General features: G+C 43.7%; 1 protein-coding gene across 2 annotated transcripts in view; it reads left to right on the top strand.

The window, feature by feature from the left end:
• Nucleotides 1-21,840, top strand: part of ATP6V1H (ATPase H+ transporting V1 subunit H) — a 51,628-nt gene extending 29,788 nt beyond the window's left edge. For both annotated transcript variants that reach the window (XM_031441629.2, XM_031441628.2), the window contains 4 exons: nt 584-709; nt 5,932-6,033; nt 11,041-11,154; nt 21,484-21,840. In XM_031441629.2, the coding sequence (XP_031297489.1) occupies nt 584-709; nt 5,932-6,033; nt 11,041-11,154; nt 21,484-21,544 (403 nt within the window). In that variant the 3' untranslated portion in view covers nt 21,545-21,840. The remainder of the gene's footprint in view (nt 1-583; nt 710-5,931; nt 6,034-11,040; nt 11,155-21,483) is intronic.
• The last annotated feature ends 888 nt before the right edge of the window (nt 21,841-22,728 follow it).

Below are 22,728 nucleotides of genomic sequence, written 5' to 3'. Positions count from 1 at the left end.
GAGGTTTTTGTTTTTAATAATCTTTAATGGGCTAATTCAGTGAATGAATTCCCGCTACATTGTTGGTAGTCACATTCGAAAATATTTTACTGATACGTGTTTTTATTTTTATAGTGCAGTATCATAGTTCACAACATTTATGGTATAATAGAATTAGAATGTACTATTGTATTTTGTGTTAAAGTAATATAGTTTTACATCAGTTCCCATTAATGTATCTAGTGGTCTGGCAAATAGTATTTTAGGCAGCATGGTGGAAGTGATGCTAGATTACTAGGTATTTTAGTGATACACATTTATGTGAATATTAGGGCAAGGATTCTGAAAGCAAGTGCTCTTGCTACTATCTGATGATGAGCTTTCAAATTCGACAGGAGTATTGCCCCTTAGTACCCTGAATACATTTCACATGATTTATAGAGGATTATTTAAGCTGTCTAAATTTTGTTTAGTGGGAGTTTGTGAATGTGCAAAGGATGTCAGTCTTTGTTGTTAAATCATCAGTGAAGACATTTTACATTTTTAAATTTTGGTGTATCTCTCAGATTCTTATAAATTTTGAATTCTTCAAAAATTTTTATAGCTCATTTGATGAATATAGTTCAGAACTTAAGTCTGGAAGATTGGAATGGAGTCCTGTGCACAAATCTGAGAAATTTTGGAGAGAAAATGCTGTGAGATTAAATGAGAAGAATTATGAGCTCTTGAAGTAAGTTTTAAATTCCAGTTTATGCTCTAAAACCCCTTGTTCCACATACGAGCATGTTTTTGTCATTCTTAAGAAATTTTAGATATTCCATGATTTCAGTTTCTATTTTCTTGCTTACTAATGTGTTTGAATACCTTTTCATATGCTTATTAGTCACTTGGATATCTTTTGAAGCTGTAAATCAATTTGCGGAGTTCTGCCATCTTAACAATATTTAGTGTTCAGACTCATGAACGTGGGATGCTTTCCCATTTATTTAGATTATATTTAATTTCAAAAGTGCTTTAAAGTTTTCAGAGTAAAAGTTTTGAGGGTTTTTTTTTTTTTGGTTAAATTTATTTATAAATTTTTTCTTTTTCTTTTCATGCTGTTGTGAATGGAAATGTTTTCTGAACTTCATTTTCAATTTTTTGTTGCAAGTTTATAGAAATACAATTGACTTTTGTATATTGCTCTTTTATTCTGCAGTTTTTCTGAGCTCTTTTTATTGGTTTGCATAGTTTTTTTAAGTGACTTTTTTTTCTCCCATTTGCTATGTACAAGATCAGGGTATCTGTGAACAGAGAGAGTTTTATTCCTCATTTTCCAGTCTGGATGCCTTTCTTTCCCCCTAATTACAGCCTAACCATGTTTAGAATCTCTGTTACGCAAATGCCTTAATGAATTCTTTATTTTGTTCTATCATTTATTTGCCTTTTCTTGCTGCAGAACTGCATATGTTCATTGTACTTTGTAGTAAATAAGTCTTGGTATCTGACAGCATGAGCACTTCCAATGTGTTGTTCTTCCAAGGTGTCGTGGTGCTTTTGGCTCTGTGAATTTCTGTATGCATCTTATTTTATTTTATTATTATTTTTTCTTTATGCATTTTAGAATAAACTTGTCAACTAAACAGTTCTAGTAGAGTTTTGGTTGAGTTTGAATCCATAGTTCAGTCTAGGGGGAATTGATACTTTAAAAATGTAGTTGTTTCCAATCCATAAACATGGTGTATATACCCTTTCGTTTGTATAGGATTTCCTTCAGATAATGTTAGGGTCTTGTCCTTTCATTAGATTTATTCCTATGTATTTGATTTCTTGGCATTCCTGTATATTGTACCATTTAAATTTTTTTGTTTTCTCCTTCAGCTTCAATAGAATATTTTGTGATGGTAAAACTAGTTTATGTTTGTGCCGTTCAGTGTAGTTGTCAGTGACTGAAATATTGCTGATGTGACCAAGAAACTGAATTTTAATTTAATTTAATTTCTGTCAATTTAACTTTAACAGTGTGGCTCGTAGATGTCGTATTGGATAGCACAGCTTGAGTCTGATTTGGAGAAATACTGTTCAAGACGGTCTGTGTTACAGATCAGGTTGCCACTCAGCTTCCCTCACTATCAGCTTGGTATTTGGTTTTCTCAAGTTATTTAGTGTTTGTTCCTCTGATTTTCCACTTCAGGATTTTGTTACTGTTGTTTAGTTTTCCACATTGTCTTTTCTTACGGGTTTATGTTTTAAAAGGAGAAAAATCCTTTTGCTGTCATTTTAATGAGATCTCTAGAAGGAGCAGAGAACGTATGTGCATGTGTCCAATAAACATTTTCAGGCAGATTTGTTTCTGTTGCTTAGACGTTATCTTCTAAAAATTTATTGGCAGGACTGATGGAGAATAGGCTGAAGGGAGAGAATGAATTACCTTTCCAGCATTGTTTTGCCACTTTGAGTTTTTAGCAACAATAACAAAATGAGATAATTTTTTTTTCAATCTACTCTTTGGAAAACTTGAATATAATGGAAGGAGCTTTTACTTTATAAAGCATTACACATATTTTATTAAGATGCACTTAAAGGACTTTTGAAGTGCATGTTCTGTCTTCTGCTGTGAGGTTTTAATTTTCATGGCTCCTTCAGGTTACTCCCTTTGAGTTTTGTGACTTTTCTGAATAACAAGAAACAATGACGTGTGGTCCATTAGTTTCGTTTTATGCTAATATGTTGAGATATTTGAAGTCATTGTCTTTAGTTTTTATTCCTGTTAATTATCTGCATGGGGATGATTGAAAGGGCCACACCAGTGTTGCCCTTTAAACTAGCTGATAAAGCAGACACGGATGAAATCTGTTTGGTTTTGTTTTTATTCTGCTGTTAGAAAAGCACAGTGCACGCGGGCCTTTTTGTCTGTGGAGAGCCGTGCGTGCGTCAGGCTCTGACCTGTTTTCCACGGGATGCCAAACTTAGCAGTTACGTGATGTTAGTTGGTTCGCCCTTTACCACTTTTTTGTATAATAGTATATGGAAAATGCATTTTAATCTGGCATGTTATAATTTTGAAATAGTACGTATTTTTTAAATTCTTATTTTTTATTTAAGTGTTGATTTACAGTGTTAGTTTCAGGTATACAGCAAGGCAATTCAGTTTATATGTATGTATACATATATATATATATACACACACATATATATATTTTTAAATTCTTTTCTGTTACAGCTCATTACAAGAAATTGAATATCGTTCCCTGTGCTCTACAGTAGGTCCTTGTTGTTTACCTATGAAATAGTATGTATTTTGAATAGGGAATATTCTGAAGTACAGGAAACCATGTAGATTATAATTAAAGAAAAGCAAAAGCAAGTTTATAAAACCGAGGGAAAACACTGTGAAAGAGAAGAAACGCAAATTTGTGGAGTGATCAGTTAGAATAATAATGTGAATTCTGTTTTGGATTTGAATCCTTGCTTTCTAAGATTACATTGCTAGCACATGTGAGAGTGAGAATTCACGTTTGGTCCAAGTCCAGAGCTGTGATGTGTTGCTGTCTCCATCCTATTTATGTACCTGACAGTCTTGGCTTGTGGTTACCGTGGTGATAGAGACTTGGATGATGATCGTCGGGTCGGCTGTGGACTTAACATCTACATTCAGAGATGACTTGGAGGGAGCTCTCTTTACTCACCCGAGAATCTGGTTTTGAACCTATACTTTTGGACATTTTTATTGATGATTTGAATATAGAAATAGAAAGTATGCCTAGTGGATTTACAGGTAATAATATAAAGATATTGCTGAAGATATTCAGTGGAATGGCTCTGAAGGATAACCATTAAAATCATTTCTGTGTTTATCAGGAAATCTGTCCATAGGATTCTGGGATTCCTCCTAATTCTGACTTCTCTGATTCTAAGACTGCTCTTCAGATGTTCCCAGAGGTCTGGTTAAAGGGCAGGTTCTGTCTTGGCAGGTCTAGGGTTGGGTCTGTGATTCAGCTTTTCTTGTTAAGTGTCCAGTGATGCTGACGGTGCTGATTCGCAGACCTGATTTTGAAAATCAAGGTCTCAGCCGTGTGGAGAATGTCTCAGGCCACTGAATGTGGTTTAAAGCAGGCATTGGCAGACTTCTGTAAAGGCCCAGGAGGTAAACTCTGCCTTGTAGTGCGAGAGCAGCCATGGGCAGTGAGTAAACTGAGTAGTGTGACTGTGTGCCAATAAAACTTTATTTACAAAAATGAGACTCACAGACATAGAAAACAAACTGTGGTTACCAAAGAGGAAAGAGGTGGGGGGAAGGGATAAATTAGGAATTTGAGATTAATATATGTACATACTACTACATGTAAAATAGGTAAACAACAGCGACCTGTTGTGCAGCACAGGGGACAATGTGCAATATACATAATAACCTATAATGGAAAAGAATCTGATGAAAAATTATATATATATATATATACACACACGTATAATTTTTATATATATATGTAAGCACTTTGCTGTACACCTGAAACTAACACATTGTAAATCACCTATACTTAAATTAAAAAAATAAAACTATTTATAAAAGCGGTGGTTGCTGGGTTTAGATTTCAGCTGAGATTGCTAACTTCTGGTTTGGGGTATTCAGAACAGATACTCTGTTACACTTTAAAAGACATGTTAATATCAGTTTCTTATTTTATAAAATAATTTTAAAATAACATTTCAAAGTAATTTTAAATGCAAAGTAATTTAATCCTTTGAAATTATTAAAATGTTTCAGTTGAATTAAACTAAATTTTAGAATAATTTGCCTGTTGGCCTTATAAAAAGAACCTTTTTTGAAATTTAAAAAATACAAATGTATGGGAGATTGTAAGTCTTGTTTTTTCTTACTGGGTCTTCCGTGCTTGAGCTGAGTAACGGCCATCAGGGTGTGGTTGTGCTTTGTGAGGGCTGCAGTCAGCAGATGATGATGCAAATCGCGGTTTCCACATCTGCTGTGTCCTGAGGCATGTTACCTAGCTTCTCTGAGTCTCGTTTCCTCGTTTATGTGTTGTCACGAGGAGCAGATTTACACAGACTTGGGAACAGGCGTGTGTGCAGTGAACGTGCATTCCTTTCTCCTCTGTTGTTTGGAAGTGTGGGTTCCCACTTAGTCTGAAAGAGAGAAGGTGTGTGATTACTTCCTGATGAAACGGTTCCGTGGTTGGCAGCGGTGCTTACTGTGGAGTTAGCTTGTCGCCAGGCTGAGGTGCTGGCAGGAAAGGGCGGGGAAGGCTTGAGCCAGTCTCCGGGACCTTACCTGGTAAACGCGCTCCAGGAACTGGAGTCAGCGAGCCTCACGGACGCGTGCAGACGGCGAACAAAGCGCACTTTTATTCTCGTAAGGATTTGCCTGAACGCAGATGACGAGGGATGCGGGGGCTTGCTGGGCGGCGGCGTGTGGTGAGGGCCGTTCCCGGCGCTGCAGATGCAGTGGCAGATACAGCCCCGTTCTCGTTCTCATTAAGCTGCGTTGTATTCGGGAGAGAAGGACTCAGTCAGCGGTCGCGCAAACACCTGGTTTCCTCGGTCCCGTCTTGATCGGTCGCGGGAAGGTGCTTGGTTACTGGCGCTGGCAGGAGGATGACAGAGTATGATGAGCAGGGACCCACGGGTAGTTGTATATTAAGGCAGCATCTACGCAGAATTCTCGTCGTCCTTCTCGAAAGAGTAGGAGAGGGAGTCTCGGATATTTGGGGAATTGTGCGTGGTGTTATGTTTTGACTCTGAAAGTAACCTGTCATGTGCGTAGAAAGATTTGAAAACTGCTAACGTACGTGTAATAAAATACGTGTGATGTATTGCGCGTAATAGTGAAAGCTGTAGAAAATACGGTCATGTTTGTAAACGGCTGTTTTCAGGAAGATACTGGCATTCAGCCTGTGCTCTGTTGCACTCTGTAGACGGATCAGAAATCAATCTCTCTTTGGATTAAATTTATTTCAGGATTTTGACGAAACTTCTGGAAGTGTCTGACGACCCGCAAGTCTTGGCCGTTGCCGCTCACGATGTGGGGGAGTACGTGCGGCATTACCCCCGGGGCAAGCGGTAAGCGCGGGGCCTCGTTCCTCGGGGTTTCCCGAGATGCTCAGCGGGCCCTCCCCTGCGCGCTTCTCTCGGACGGAGCAGCCGGCAAGCGGAGTCAAATTCCCGTGATGCTGGGAGTTCCGGTAGATGGTAAACCTGATTAAAAATGGATAGTGTGAGTATGTGAGCACCCTGCGGTGTGGGAGCCGACGGAGACCACACCAGACGTTGCACGTTCAGGGTTTTCTCTGGTTTGTACGATTAAACTCAAAAGCCGTTTTGTTAGCGCGCGTGATTTCCCCACTATTCTTTGTGGTTTCACTTTTACTGAACCGAGTCAGTTCATAGTATAAAAGGAAATGTAACTCGTGTGAAGAAAAGTTACAGCCGATGTACAGTAATGGAATCACGTATTTCAAAGCATTGAAGAGTGAGGAATTTTCTGTGGGAGGAGACAGGTAAGGCTTTCAGAGGAGGTGATGCTGGCCATGTAATGTAAAATCACTTAAATATATTGACAGTGAAATGGCAGACAGCCTTTTTTTTTTTAAACCAGGAAGTCAAGAGGCCAATATTATATTGAGGGAGAAAGCACTAGAGGAGACCGAGGGCTGTTGCATGCTGCCTGTAGAAGCAGGGATGCCTCGGGTTGGATGGCTGCCATTCCACTTGGGGATTGGTTCCCTGACCTCTACAGTTGGGGTGATAATCACATTCCTCTCTCGTGAGGCTGATGGGAGGAGCGAATGAGTTCATCCAAGCACAGTGATTAGTATTAGCTACTTTTATTGTAATTACTGTTACTGTTTTATAAGAGGCATACGACGGCATTTATCCTACTCCTCATAAAATGGTGTCGTGGAAACCCAGAACTTCTTAGAACGTGGGGAAAAATTGGCAGAGCCACTGCTGGAGGTGCTGACTGTAACATTCTGCAGCTACTTCATGACTTCTCTGTCCTTACTGTGTACAAGTATCTAAACATCATGGAACATCATGTCAGTGACAAGTGAAGTCGTATCCTGTCAAGCAGAGACATCACCTTTTACCCCAACTGTCTGTGGAATATTTTACTTTTGATCTTTATCTTGTTATTTATATCTGATTTGTAGTAGGTCAGGCTGCTTTGTATGGTAGATTTTGGTAACCCTGACTGCAAAAGTACGACTGTTTCGTCTGGAGCAGAATCTGCCAGTGCTGAGTATCACGTGGGTCACACACTGACACCGTTATATGGAAAACTAGGCTTGGAGTAGGTAGGATGCAACCCGCTTTGGGTTCAGATAGAAGGAGGAGAGGCGGTAGTTTAGGTCCCTTTGGCGCGAAGGGGAACGTTTCTCTGGGTTGGAATAATGACCACGAGCATGTCTGAACTCCACGTGGTGGGTCAGTGTACAGAAGGCAGGTGGCACAGATACAAATACAGAAGCCTGTGTGTAAAAGAGCTTAGTAAGCATCAAAAATAGAAAATGAATGTTGTGGAAAAGATTTTTTTGGGGAAAAATAATAACAAAAATAACGAAATACTAGACTCATGCCTCACTCAGATAAAAGAAAGCATTACAATTTAAGTATTAAAGCTGTGCTTCTTGCAGCGTCATTTAAAATAGCAAATGATTCTGAAAGTAGCCCGAGCACGCGGCGTTAGTGACACAGGTAAACGCTGTGGCGCACTCCGTGTGATGGGACGAGGGCGCGGAGCCCTGGTGTGACTTAGGCCGGTGCTCGCTCCACGGCCGTGAGCCGGGCGTCGTGCAGCCTCTGGCGTCAGACGCGTGCGCACGTGGCTGCGTGAAACAAGTCAGTCCCGGCGCTGGCGGCGGCGGCTCGCGTCTGTAGGAGTGCGGGTGGTGTCTGGTTTTCCCTTTGTAGATCCCGTGCTTCCTAGTTGCCGGTGGGGCGGGGAAACGAATATGGGCGGGTCCTTCGGGCCAATTCGGTGACTTGTTGCTTCTGCGTCTGAGCGCCTGTGCAGACTTACTGTGCGCGCCTGCACATCCCTGTACCGTGAGGGGGAGGACGTTCTAGGGCGCGGTGGAGGGATGGCAGTAGCTTCAGCGCTGCGGAGAGAGTCCCCTCAGGCCCCGGGACCGGGGGCAGAGCTCCACGGGAACTGCCCCCAGCTGCAGATTGAACCATTATCCCCCATCACTGCAGACGACGTGAAAATAAACCGCCAAGTGAACTTACTGAGCCGCAGCCGTCCCGGCCAGTTCAGTCCTCGTAAAGGACCCATAACCTTTACGATTGTAATTCGATTTCCAGGCGAGAAGCACAACTTACCATTAATCTTACTTTTCAGACGTGCGTGGTGTTTGTGAACAGAACTGTTCCTCAGAAAGCACAAGTCCACCCGTGACCCTGGCAGACGCCCAGAAGTCACACGTGGACGACTTGGGGGACTGTGTGTCCTTTGCGGGTGTGACTCACAGCACAGCTGCTGACGTGAACATTGTCGCAACCATCAGCATGTCAGACAGCAACATCCCAGCCACAGCAGAGCCTCGTGGGGCGTGAGCAAGGGCAAGCCCCTCTCTGCCTGGGACGCCATAGGGCATTTCCTTTTTTATTTTTAAGGAGTGCATCATCTAACCTGCCTTCCTCTGTTCGAGGAACGCCCCCCCACCTTATAAGGCACATGCTCCCTCCCAGCGGAGAAGATAAAAACGCCAGCAGCCCCCATTCCTGACCTGCTTTCCATCTGACGTGTGCTCCTGGCCAAAGCTTAGCTGGGCAGCTGTCTCTGCCCCAGATTTGCAGGAGGAATGAAGAACAGGGAAGTGGGCATAGCGGGGCCTTCCCTGCCCGCACTAGTGCCTGGTGTCTGGGTGTCACTTGATGGCTTTGCTGTGACCACGGGTCAGCCGGGCAGCCTCCGGAGACGGGTCCCCAGCCTTCCAAGCTGTGGTTGCCTTTCTGCGAAGCCTTGCTGCTCAGATCAGGCAGTCAAGTTTCTGTTTCTGCAGCTGAAAGTGCTGACTGATACAAAAGCTTCTCTTCTTAACCCGGCAAACCAGTATCTTGCCGTTAAACCAGAACACATTTGTCCAATTTTCTGCGCTTCTGCGGTATTCTGCTTGGGTCTCCATGAAACAGCACTTTGCAGTCAGCACAGTGATAACTGTGGACGCTCAAAAAGGGAAGCTGTGTCTGACCAGACAGAGGGTTTGGCACCCAGTAGGCGTCCTGAGCGCTGGGAAGAAGGGCTGCCAAAGAGCTCAAGCTTGTTATCTTAGGTACAGACTTTCATGCGAGGTGAAGGTCTATTTTCCTTTGTACAAAGCCTAACATAGCACATGCAAATGAAAGTAGTAAATTGCTTTGATGGTGGCACAAACCTTTTATCAACCAAACTCAAATACTCCTTTGTAAACGATCATTATCATGGAAAAGTAACAAATACTCATTACAGACGCCTTGAAAAACACAGGAAAGAGTAGTGACTCACTGTTGGTACAACTCTCTAGAACGTGCCTGCAGTGAAAGGCGGTCACCAACTGTATTTCCGTGTTGGGAGGTACCCCGAAGGGACCCCATAAATAGTGCCCCTCCTGTCTGCCTGAATTCTGAATTACTTGAGAAACATGACAAAGGATGTAACAGGTGGAGAGCCCTCATTGCTGAGGCCAAAAGTGGAGAGCGTGGTGTGTGTGCGGCAGGCAGGTGGCCGTCCGGAGACCGGGCCCCAGAGCCGGCCTGCCCCGCCGTCCCGGGGGCACTGGACCGTGTGGACGGCAAGGAGGGCGGATTCCCGCCTCCCACCTCGCCAGGCACAGAGGTCCCCAGGTTGGGGAGGAGACGGATGCTACCAGGGGTCGAACCAGCCCCGCCAGGCTCTGAGAGCAGCGTTTACCCACGGACACCAGGCTGGTCGGCTGAGTAAGCAGTTTGTGGTGACATAAGAATGACTTTATGTTTGGTCTCGAAATCCCTTTACATTTTATTCAGTGATGATCATCTTCTCATCCTCCCGATGGAGACCTAGGTGGGCCTCGTTACCTATCCCCTAACCCTTGGTAACAGATGGCCCTCTGGTCATCGTAAACCACAGAAGGCGTTTAGTCCAGGACACGTAGAGCCCCCCCCCCCCCACCGCTCATTCAGGGAGGACTTCTCTCTGTGATGCCCTCGGCAGGTGAGGGCCTGCTTCCCTGAGCGTCCCGACTGTGGCCTTCGTCACCAAAAGCCCTGCCGCATTAAGATGTCACATGTCACTGACCATGTAGTGGAGATTTGCCACCAGACAGTGCAGACCAGAGAATCCACACTGTTGAGCTGGACTTAAGAGACTTGACACCCTTGCCGAGGAACAGAGAGCCTATCTTCATTCATGAAGCACGTGACTGTTTCAGTTTTGCATCTGCAGTGACTGGAGGTTTCAGGGTGTTAGGGGTGTGGTGGCAGAGCCAGTGCCAGTTGTCAGTCCTCGTGGTGCTCTTGACAGTGGGGATTTCCCATCTGTCTCACTGCCCAGGAGGTCGTGTGGCATAGTCCGTCATCACAGGAAAGGGCCGATGTCTTAAAAAATCAAGCTTTTGTCAGGAAATTAACAGGACTCCTACTGGGTGCTTTTTAACCCCGTGTTCCCTGCTGTCTGCATCTGAGCCCACATCTATCTCACGGCGTGGCAGCTGCCAGGCTTAATATCGGTGATCTGGTATTATTTCAGATGTTATGTGATGTTCAGTATATGGACTTTTAAGCAAGCAAGAAATACTGGTAATAAAGATATTAATACTCAGCTGCCTAGGACACTGTATTCTAGAACACCACCACAGTGCAGGTTACTGATATTTGCCTGGACTAGGATTGGGAATAACAGTTGGCTTTATCATTAGGAATTCAAGAGAAAATACATGAATACTTTAAATCTGTGATTTGGGGAAAATTATATTTAAAAAAAGACGCGTGTCGGTTTACTTACCTGTATTGCAACTTTTTAAAACCCCTTGGTGCTTTGGAATTTGGGCTTTCTGCCGACTCTGAAAGTAACTGCGGTGTCTTCCCCATGTGGCTTCTGTTCTGCAGGGTCATCGAGCTGCTGGGCGGGAAGCAGCTGGTGATGAACCACATGCACCACGAGGACCAGCAGGTCCGCTACAACGCGCTCCTGGCCGTGCAGAAGCTCATGGTGCACAACTGGTAGGTGCCCGCGATGCCCCGCTGCCCGGAGGTTTTCATGGAAATAAATGCTCGGATGGGTGGTGGTTTTCAAAGCAGTGATTTTGATGACTATCTAGAAATATATTGTAGCCATTCAGAACATGACATGATCACTTAGAAGAAACAACTGCACTCCTGTTCTGGAGAAATGTGCATTCAAAGCGCTGCTATGGAAAGCGGCTCCAAAAGTAACTAAGAGGACCTGGTGACGTGAGCGGCTCAGTTGTTTGGGGCTGGATGGGAGTCAGCTGGACTGTGGATCAGAGACTCCGCAGTTTTGCACGGTTTAACGATTCAGCTTATGCGTTACCCGAGTGGATTTTTACCAGCTCACATGAAGATGCTAAAAGCTCGGTTAAGGTCCAGCTCTCACATTTCATTTGTTTTAGCCTTTTGCTGTTGACATAGCAACCAAAGTCATGTCTTCTTCTTGTTTTTATTTTTTAAATCAAAATGATGGACCTTTTTGTGCCCACTTAAAACAAGGTAAGTTAAGAGTGACTGCTTAGATACACGGGTGGACCACTGGTGGACGTGAGCGAACCACCCAGGACTCTGTGTCACGGCTGTTTTAGCAGTAGGTTGGAAGTTCATTGCTTTCAGCTCTTTCCTGAACAGCTCAAGTGCCTCTGTTCCCACCCTTTGGAAGATGCTCTGGTGTGGGACTGTTTCTGTTAAGGCACAGTGAACAGACATACCCTGCCTGTAACTGACAGTAATCCTGCCAGTAGTTCCAGAGGAAAGAACTGACGGCTCATCTGAATGCGTGCGTTGGAAAGATACGCGAAGTCCGGCGTAGGAGAGGACCCGGGCGTCCTGGCTGCTGAGCATCATGTGTTGTTGAATGTTGGCGCCTTGCCCCTTCAGTCCTTTTCTCTTGAATGCTGACACGTTCCCTCGGCACCTGCTCTTTGGGCACTTAGTTTGTAGCCTGTCCGCCAGGCGCTGGGTGATGGGCGCGGTGGGAGTGGGTGATCAGAGGTGGCCTCGCCATTTGGCTGCAGCGGCTCAGCAGAGGCAGCGACAATAAGGAACCAGCCCTGCAGCTCAGGTTTGGGGATCAGCATTTCGGGTGGAGGGGGTGGGAGGGGAGAGGCCAGGAAGCAGGGATGAGCCTGGCTCTTTGAAAGCATTGTCTGTTTGGAGATGTATTTGATGTGACAGCTGGGGGGGTGGTGCTCCTGGCACCTGGTGGGAGAGGCCAGGGATGCTGCTGGGCATCCTGCAGGGCGCAGACAGCCCCCCTCAGCAGAACCGTCCTGCCCAGTGTGTCAGTAGTGCTGAGGGTGAGAGAGTGACGTGAAGGATGATGGGCGAGGAGAGGTTGGCGGGTCTGATCGCAGAGGGTCTTGCTGGCTGTTGTTTGAGTCTTCCTTTCCTAAGATGAGTTAAAAGCTCTTGTAAAGGTTTTAACAGGGAAGCCACAGGATCTGGTTTATATTTTGGGAGGGTCTCGTAGGCTGCTCCGTGGAGGATGGATGCTGAGTGTGGGAGCAGGAAGGTCCTCCTTGTGGTCTAGAGGAGGGATGGCCCGTGGCTGGGACTGAAATGATGGAGGTTGAGATGCCGAGAAGCAGATGGACGTGGACTGGGTTTCAGAGCCAGTGCTCATGGCACTTAACGGACTGAAAACGCTTCTTACTTTTTTCCTGTTGTCAGTGCAGGAAGAATGAGATCAAGGCAGAGGCACTCAGTTGTGGTTTTTATCTCCTGTGTAGCAAAGGGAAAACTTTCCTGTCTGTCAGGAAAGTAGGGAAGACTCCCCTGGGTTCTGCCCTTGATTCACTGTACCCCGAGCTGCAGTTTTTAACATAAATTACTTAGTAATTTTATATCTCTTGGTTTGTTTCTGTCTGTTTCATGAAATTAGTTTAGAGAATGTTGGCATTTAGTAGAGTTTGAGGCGGTTGTGATCAGTGAGCTTCTATTTGGTAGATCTTTTACTAAAGTTTCTGTTGAACAGTTTTATTTTTCCCTTTTGTTGAAAGTTGGGTTGCTGAATAAAAACCAATCTCATTTTAATAGTTCTTTCTCTTGAATTTATTGTTGGGTTTAGCTTTTTAAAATGTATTTAATTAATTAATTAATTAATTAATTAAATGTGTATTTCTAGTGTGAAAAAAGAGCTGAATGTGAAATAGGACTTTTCCCTTTGCCAGTGGAGAAAATTTTTAAGAATTTTTGTTTGTTGTTCAGATGATCATGCATTAAAGATGAAACATTTAAAATTTGAAAAATCTTCCTTGAATTTAGGAACTTGATTTAGTCTCATGGTAAATTTTTTGATACATGATTACAAAAGGCAAAGTAAACGTCTTTATAGCCAGAAACTGGCTTTTTTGCTCTTTGTCATTGACTAGCTTATGAGAGAATGTCCCCCCGACCCGTCTGATCGTGTTATCTAATCATGCTATCTTAGCTTTAATGTTCTAATTATGATAAACCTCCTTTAATGGGGAAGCTTAGTGTCAGTATTTTCCTGTACTTTCTTTATAAAGGAGTTTTCATACAATGAAAGATTAGAATTCACATGTGATCTATAGCTTTTGTTGTGATGTGTACATTTCTGTGGCTCTATGTGCCAGAGAATGAAAATAGCAGTTTATTTCAACATCAGATTAAGTATGAGACCAAATAAAATGCCATTGGGAAAGTAGCAGAGCTGTCCGCAAATGTGAAAGGTTTTGCATCAGTATCTTTGTGCAGGTGACCAGGTTGCCTGTAACCACTCCTGCCGGTGAAGGCGGCCTTTCTGCTGCCCTGGAATAGAGGCTTTTCACCCAAACCACAGCGCTGGCGGCCAAGGTGTTTCACACCCAATAGAACGTGAAAGCGCAGTTGACTTGGTTTCCTCTTGGCATTCTGTGTGTTTTGACTTAATTAAAATGAATTTTTAGAAATGGTATGCTTCAGTGCTCGGCAGTCAAATAAATCAGTTGAAGATAATTAGAATACAACCACGGGCAACGGAGGAATAAAAGCCTGCCTGGGCGGCGGCGGCGGCGCTTCCTGGCGCGGCCGCACGTTTTGTGTGTCACTGTTTTGCTCTGAGGCCCTGCTGTCAGGTTGCCAACACGTGGTTGATTTTCTTTTACTTTTCTACATAAATGAGTTTTAAATTTTTGATATTGTGGTATTCCCAAAGTTTCTGTTGATTAGATTAAATCGTAACTTTGGAGATAGTGAAGTTAACATTTCTTTTTTATTGTAGGGAATGTTTTTGTTGCTGTTTTAAGTTTAAAATAACATTTTAAGTATACACTGGATACTTACGAAATCATGGAACTGGGTTGTCAACGGATTTTGATTTAGATTCTGCTCTAAGGAGTTAAATATTCCATTTCCTGGTAACGTACAGATACATTTATCTCTGGTTTGTATAACATGAATTATAGAGTTTTATATCATGTGAAAATATTACTTAATTCCTTTTTTTTTAAATAGAGGTACTGAGGATTGAACTCCCAGGACCTTGTGCACACTAAGCACGCGCTCTACCACTGAGCTATGCCCGGCCGTCACGATTTTATGACTGATTTCAGAATCATTTCTGTGAACTGCAGGTCTTAGAGTAGGCAGTGTTGACAACCTGTGTTTATGTGGAATCATGGGTTGCATGTAGCCCTGACTGATGCAGGCGGACGTGGGGGACAGAATGGAGTTGCTGGAGAGGGAGGCAGCTGTGGGCACACGCTGGGTGCTCCGGAGTTCAGGGGACCTCGAGCTGGTCAGTCCCACCCCCAGCCCTCCTCCTGGCTCTGATCTCCCTGTCCCCACAGTGCCTGGTATGTCCCTCTTCTTTTTGAGCTGGGCTGGATGTTTATAGTCATACATTTGGCAACATATATAACCAATGACAGCTTACTCTAGAAAACTTTTATATAGACCCTCAGTTTACACTTTATAATTTAACATCGTAAAATGTCACAGTTTTTCTCCTACAGAACAATTCTAAATGTAATCAGCCTCTAATTCAGAAGCAGCAATATGTGCATATGGGCAGCTCAGGACTTCAGGAAAGAAACACTGAATTTTGTAGATAGAAGATCTCATGTAGAATTTTCTCTTTGTTTCCAGATTCTTTTTCAACCAATGTTCAAGCAGAATAGTAAGTTCTGTGAGTGTTACCCTCTCGATCTTTACGTGTAGGTAAATAGTGTAACAGAGAGGTGCTCCCCGAGCCAAGGGTCTGGGTGATACTGCTTTATTCTCTGATGTTTACATCTACTTAGGATATTTTAGTTATTCTGTAAGAACACAGCCATAAATGCAGTGAGTAAAACAGTTACTTATGAACAGAATTGAAGAAAAAAGAAAACCCAAAAACCCTTATGTAAGTTTAAACATTTTAGCATTAATAATCATGTTACTAAAACATTCCATGTGATTTTAAATAAACATATAGCACTTCCAGATTTCTTTAATTGAATTTTAGTTAAATTTACATTTTAATAGAATTGCGCAGTGATGCAGTTGGTACCTGTCCTAAATGTAAACCCCCTTATATGAGTTAAATGAAGTTTATCCCCAGTCCTTAACTTATATTTTAAACAATGAGTTCAGTATGAAGGTACCAAAGTGTTAGTACCAGGCCAGTGGTTTCCTAACAGATGGTGTTTCTCACAGCGACACAGCGTTGGAGCTCTGGCACGGCTCCCTGTACGTCCCCACCTCCAGAAGCTTCTTGCCTGTTTTCCTTAAGGGTTAGGTGTTCGTAGATGCCTGAAATGAAGACAGTCTCCTGGAAGATTTTTTTCCTACCTTGCTAAAAAGCCTAGAAATATCTTATGAGGAACATTTTAGGTTTGTTCAGACACTGTGCTGTCAGTCCATTTGTGTCCAGCTGCTTTCTCAGTTGAGAGAGAGTTTACTTTCAGCTCTTCAGGGAGTGGTCATCCCATCTCAGTTACAATTTTCTGAAAATGATCTTATACCTTTGATCTCTTCTAGAGTGTTTTTATGATAGATGTTACAAAGCTGTTAGAAACATTTCTGCTAACTGTGCTTTTCAGCGGAAGCCAGTGCTGGCGGTTTGCTGTGCCGCACAGGAGTCTCCCAGCACTGACACGCTCTCCGAAGGTTAATCACCAGGCATTTCGATTACTGCAGACACTGGTTTTCTTCACATATCAGGCATATAAGTGAATGTTTGGTAAAGTGATTATACGTTCATGTCAGTAAAATAATTACTTTTTCCATTTGTCTCATTTTGTTCTGCCTGCATGAGAAAAGATACACATAAACACACACACACACCTGTGTTGTTTTTTAAGATCATTTTTTCTTACTACACACGTTTAAAATAAAATATATCCAGTTTGTCATCTTTTGGCAGCCTACAACAGTTTTGCGATTTTTCTCAAGTGGGAGAAAGTGAAGATTTGAGAGGCGGGTGGTTGATGGAGGGAAAGGGCTGAAGAGGTGGGTGGGACTGTTCCCAGGGCCCAGGGCTCAGGCCCGGACTGTCTGCTCTTAAATGTGTGGACACGTTTCCTTGCCAACATCCCTCCCATTGGTGAGATTAAGCCTCTGTTGTCTGTCCTAATTTAGCAAATCAATATTCGTTGAAATGAATTGGTAAATTGGGGAGGGTAGGTGCCCAGTTTATGCTGAACATGTGCTTCCCTCAGAGCTGAAGAATCAACCCTTTATGGTTCATACTTTTAGTTTGAGGGTGGGGTGGGTCGTTAGTGGTTAGGAGGCAGCGCAATCTTCAGAAATGTTCAGAGCAGTTTGCGCCCTTTACCAAGCGCTGGCCGTGCTGCAGACAAGTGAGCGGGGTCGGGTGGCGCGGCCCTCGTCCGGGCCGTGGCCGGGAGAGAAGCAGCGTTGCTGAGGCGCTGGCCGGGGAGGTGTATTATCTCGGCAGGTAAAAGCCCTGCTCTTTTCCTCCCCCAAGGACCTGTATTTGAAGTTACCTCTGTTTTATTATTTATCATCATACGTTTAAAAAAAACCCACCTTTTAATTTTTTGTAGTCTCTTTGAAGTGCTGTTTCTCGTACTTCTCTCTTTCTCTCTTTTCTGAATGCTGTGGGATTTCCATTATACAGAATTTATTTATTGGGTGACAGCAGACTATGTTAGTTGTTTGGACCTCTGTTCTGTAAATTATATTCTGAAGTTCCTCCTGGTGGCATGGTAGCGTGTCATCTATTCAGTATTTGGTAACCATGATTTACTTTAACCTTTTTGATTTATCTTTGTAGAAATAAAAATTTTTTAAGGACTTTGGATTTAGTATATTAAATAAATACTTTTAAAAAATTAGGGCTGTAGGGATAGATTTTTCATATTGTGACAAAACGGATGACTTAGTTTTCTGAAAAATATTAAACTGAAGCTTTAGAACAAAAAACATAGCGCTCCTAATTTGGAGAAAATTGCTATTAGAAATTTTTTAGCCATAATGTCATGTTAAATTAGATCAAGTATGATAAATTATAAGCATGTAAAAAGGATGATTGTTAAGTAGTAAAGAAAATGTGTTCTTTCTTTTGCTGGTGTACGCGTCACATTGAGTTGATTTGCAGGTATTGACCCATCCTTGCATCAATTAAAAAACGTATAGATTTGTCTGCAGAACGGAATACATACTGCTGCTGGAGTTGCTCTCATCCGCGGCGGCTGAGGCGGCAGGTATTGCTTCTCAGCTGAATGATTTCTCGCGTAGTTTTGAGGATAAGTTGTGGTCCAGAATGTTTAAAACAGAGAATTTTCATTTCCATTTGGCTAGTTAAACACTTCACCTTGTCTTTTCCCCGCTAAGTGGTTTCTTGCCAGCGGTCAGCGCTCTGCAGACCAAGCTGTTCGTAGGTTATGCTTTTGGGAACGTCCTTGGCTGCTGCGCGTTGAGGCAGAACCGTGAGGAAGGCTTCAGGACGTCAGCGTTTGAAAAATACCTGAGTCCTGCCATGTGTTTGGGTTTACGTCAGTGTGGGAGTGAGCTGTTACCGAAGCGTATTTAACGTGTCAGGTGACCTCGTCACAGACACTTGCATTAAAGCCAGTGCACGTGGACACTGTTATTTTTATTTAAGAAGAGAAATGATTAGGAGGTAGGTTCAGCTCCTGACGTAACTGAAACCCAGAAAAGCAGTAGGTTAAACGTGAAAGGTGTTTGTCTGTGTCTCACGGCAGCGTGGGGCACTCCCGCAACCCTCGGGGAGCCCCACCGCCCGGGGGGAGCCCCACTCGCACGCGCAGTGTGTCCTCATAGTCCTGGGGGAGGGCTGTGCGGCCACGTGGGGAGCAGGCCCAGTCCAGGCCCAGGAATGCTCTGGGCGGGGGGCATGTAGAAGGCGTTAACAGACAGGAGGAGGTGGCCGGTGAGAGGGGAGGAGGGGAGCTGGAGTGGGGTGGCCCCAGGAAGGAAGCTGTGTGTACAGACCCATTGAGGTTGGAGGGATGCTGACCCGCTTGGGGAGCTGGAGTTTGGTTCTGAAGCTAAAAATAAAACTGGAGACATAAGTAGTGGCCAGATCATGAAAAGCCATCTTTGCTGTTCTGAGAAGTTTCAGCTCTTTCCTGAGATTGTGGAAAATTACAGACAGATAGTAAAAATGATGTGTCATTTTAGAAGGACTATTTTAGAGGCAGTGGGGGCTTGTGATTTGGAGGAGGAAGGCTGGAGGGAAAATGCCAGTCAGGAGACTGCAGATTTGATCCAGGCTGAGGATAAGGAGGACGTCCGTTTAGTGAGGCAGGACCGGGAGCTGAAGGGGATAGAATCTCTAAAACCCGGAGACAGCTTGGATCTGGGCAAAAGTGAGAGCGAGGAAGCCGGTGTTTCCCACAGTTTATAATTGGTGTTCTTAATTATCAAACAAAATCAGACAAAAACCTCTTACATCCTGGTTTGTTGTATTTCAAATGTGCATAATTGCTTTTGTTTAAAAAAAATAGTTCTGAGATTCATTACAGGTGATTATGGATTCATGTTGGAGGAACAACTGGCCCACATTTGGTGTATTTTAGTTTTTACATATCTTATGGGGAAATGATTCTCTAAAGAGTACTTTTATAGGCTAGGAGATCTTTCAAACTTAATAATAAAACTTATTTAGTTCACTTTCCACTACATTATCTTTGAAACATAGGGCTTGCCTTCTAAAATATTGTTTCTCTACTGTGGGGTTAGTTGAACTTTCTTGTCTTTTAAGCAAACTCTAATTTAAAATTTTTTCTTTTTCATTGAAATGTAGTTGATGTACAACATTAAGTTACAGGCACAGTATGGTGGTTCGCAGTTGTTAAAGGTTACACTCCATTTATGGTTAGTATAAAATATTGGCAATTTTCCCTAATTTAAAACAATTGCACGTTTCGTTTGGACGTTCTGCTGGTAATGAGCCGCTTAGACTGGGGTGACTGGTAGGTTTAACGGCTGGCGTTGTCTCTCCTAGTGTTTCTCCGCAGGAGAAAAATGTATCTTTTTTTCAGGTTCTAACTTCCCTGTAGGACTTTTCAACTATTTGCATTCAGCAGTTCTTGAGCTCCTGGAATATGCCAGGCACTGATTTAAATAGTAGAAGGTAGGTCAGGCACCCTGTCTCCTCTTTTGCACGTAAGAATCTTACATTCTGAATGTAATGCAAGAAAAAAGAGTCTATAACAGGCCTTAAATGTGGTCTTTGCTGACATACTATTTTTGTAACTAATAGAATATGAGCTTTCTCCTTGAGAGTCCTTGCAGTAGCACGGACGTTTCTCGCACACGGCATGTTACGTCACTAGGTGTGTGTGTACTGTGGCCATTTAGGGACACGCTTTGCATTGTACAGATTGATTTTGGTTGTAACTACTTGCTGATGCAGAACCAGCATTTAAAAAGGAAAGGAGAGACTTCTGGTCTCCAGTTCTGCATGTAAGGAGCTTGGAAGTCATCACTCCATCCAAACAACAAATAAAAAGCTGAACCAACTGAAAAAATCAACTTTTCTTGGATCTGTAAGAGAGGGCAGGACACAAGGCACACGGCTGCTGCCAAGCCTGGAGAGACAAATGAAGACAGGGAGTTGTGGCTTACAGGCGCAGGGACCCAGAGCGAAGCCAGTGAGGAAAGCAGCACCACATGGGAAGGCCGGCACAGTGATCAGTGAATTGCAGGAGGCTCGGGGTGCGTGCACACATCTGAGTTAAAAACTCCAGGGGACCCAATCATAAGGGCCCCCAGTGTATAGTGAGATGTGCCTCCAGAACCTAGACCGGCTTCCCACCGTAAATATCTGAGAAAAATTCCCTCAGGCTCTGGCACAGGGAGGGGAAGGGAACCAGAGCCCTTTGTTCTCAACAAGGCCTGCACTCGGGAAACTGGGTAACCAGAGCCTAACCTGCTGAGAGGTTATCAGAGTTCGAACTGAGGGAAGGGAAGTAACTAACTCTAGCTGACCCTAGCCGTCCTGTTCCACCCAAAGGGGTAGAAAAACCCTAAGGGACAGCTGCGAAGGTCACAGTCCTGAGGCACAGGCTCGATAAGGACTGGGAGCCAGTCCGAGGACTGCAGAAAGCTTCCTCTCCCCCTGCCTCACCACCACGTACTGAAGGCTTCTTTACAGCAGTTTCTTTTGCCTGGCACATCACGTCCAGCTGTCAAGAAAATATTGCCAAGGAGGGGAAAAAAAAAGAACAAGAGACATAGTAAACATCAGAACCGGCCGTGGCAGGAAGGTTGGAATTATCAGACTGGGAACAGCTATGATTAATATGCTAAGGACTCTGATGGATACAGTAGACAGATGCAGTAGACGACGGGCAGGTTAAGCAGAGAGACAGAAATTGTAAGAAAGCGATCCCAAAAGAAATGTTAGAGGTCAAACACTGTAACTTGGTAGTAGACTGGACACAGCTGAGGAGGGAATCCCTGCGCTGGAGGATGTTCAGTAGAAACCTCCAAACTGAAAAGCAAAGAGAACAAGACCGAAAAAACCAGAACAGAATATCCAAGGACTGTGGGGCAACTCCGAAAGAAGTAAGATACATGCGGTGGGAATATCAGAGAAAGAAAGAAAGGAACAGAAGCAGCACTTGAAACGACAGTGACTGAGGATCTCCCCCAAGTTAATGTCAGACACCAAACCACAGATTCAGGGAGCTCGGAGAACACTTGTCTGTGTACGGTAAACGGAGCGTTCAGAATTCCTGTGGTGCGGGTACTTTTGGTGTTTGGACAAGATTCGTTTTCTGGGGCTCTTTTACTGGTTCTTAGATACTAAAGTAAGTATAAATGATAGTATACGTGGTGCTTCAGTTTTGAAAGAGTTTCTGTGTTGTTGAAATTCTAATCCACCTTGCTGTCCCTGTCTTTCAGGGAATACCTCGGTAAACAGCTCCAGTCTGAACAACCGCAGACCGCGGCCGCCCGGAGCTGAGCGGGCCTCCAGCCTCGGGGTCTCCCGCCTCCCTTCCCGGGGACCGACGGCCTGGAGTGAGGGTCTCAGCAGTGAGGGTCAGGAACAAACAATTTCTCATTTTAGTGTCCTTTTCTTCTCTTGTGTAGCTCTTCCCCATGCTGATTCCCGATAAAAGGGTTTGCCCGTTAAGTTGTTATTAAAGTAGATGCTTTCTGTACCTAAGGAAAATACTACTGTTACATGTACTGCTTGTCATTTCTCTATTTATTGTTCTCTGGAAATGAATATAGTTATTAAAGGATTCTCACTCCAAATATGCTTTTCTCTTTCCTTGTTCCTTACTTGTATTTTAACAAAAATACCTATTGTCCCAACCAGATTGGGAGAACTGATTTTGCCAAGTAGTGAATGGTAAGTAAATGTTTTGAGATTATGCACATCTACACTGTCTCCTGTCCGTCCATCTGTCCGTCCATCCACACATACATTTTGCAGTAACCCTCTGCTAACATTTAGAGAGCTCCAAATGTTAAATTAACTTTTAACACATCGTGGTCCAAAAGATTTGCTTAGGGAGCTCAGTGAAGAATTTTAGCTGTAGATTATTTTATTGCATTGGATTTTAGTACCTTAAGTCTGTTTCCTTTAATACTTTTCAGTTTAAGTATTGTCAGTATATATCCCCCACCTCCATCACCTCTTTATTCTGGAACTCCAGGCCTTCAGTGGGGCATACGTGGCGTGGAGCACCCCTGCCCCAGAGCAGAGCCCTTTGAACCTCGTCGCCTGATCTGAGTCTCATTTTTCATTCGTTTCCTAGCAGTTCTCTGAATGTCGAGTTGCTGAGTGAAGGCAGTAAGGCAAATGAACAGTTCACAGGCTGAGTTGTTCTCCTGTGCAGAGACACCCGCAGGCCCCGCCCCCTGTGTGAGGCCCTGTGGGAGCCGCAGTTAGGGTGATGGGTGTTCTTGGTCGGTGGGTTCCTGTGACTCAGTGGTTTTTCTTAAAGAGTTAATTTCATATTTGCCAAGAAAACAGGTAGACTGATCAAACCAATTTTCTCTTGACTGAAAGTTTCAAGTTTTCACAACTGCTTAGACCTAGATGTTTTTACTTACCGCAACATGGAGAAAACTAGACAGTGGTAATGACAGTCTGCATTGGCAAGCGATCTGTTCTGATGTTAAGGTGTTAACGGTCTG

The sequence above is a fragment of the Camelus dromedarius genome, chromosome 30 (assembly GCF_036321535.1).
Source record: "Camelus dromedarius isolate mCamDro1 chromosome 30, mCamDro1.pat, whole genome shotgun sequence".
NCBI classification, from domain to species: domain Eukaryota; kingdom Metazoa; phylum Chordata; class Mammalia; order Artiodactyla; family Camelidae; genus Camelus; species Camelus dromedarius.
This window is presented reverse-complemented; position numbering and strand designations above follow the sequence as displayed.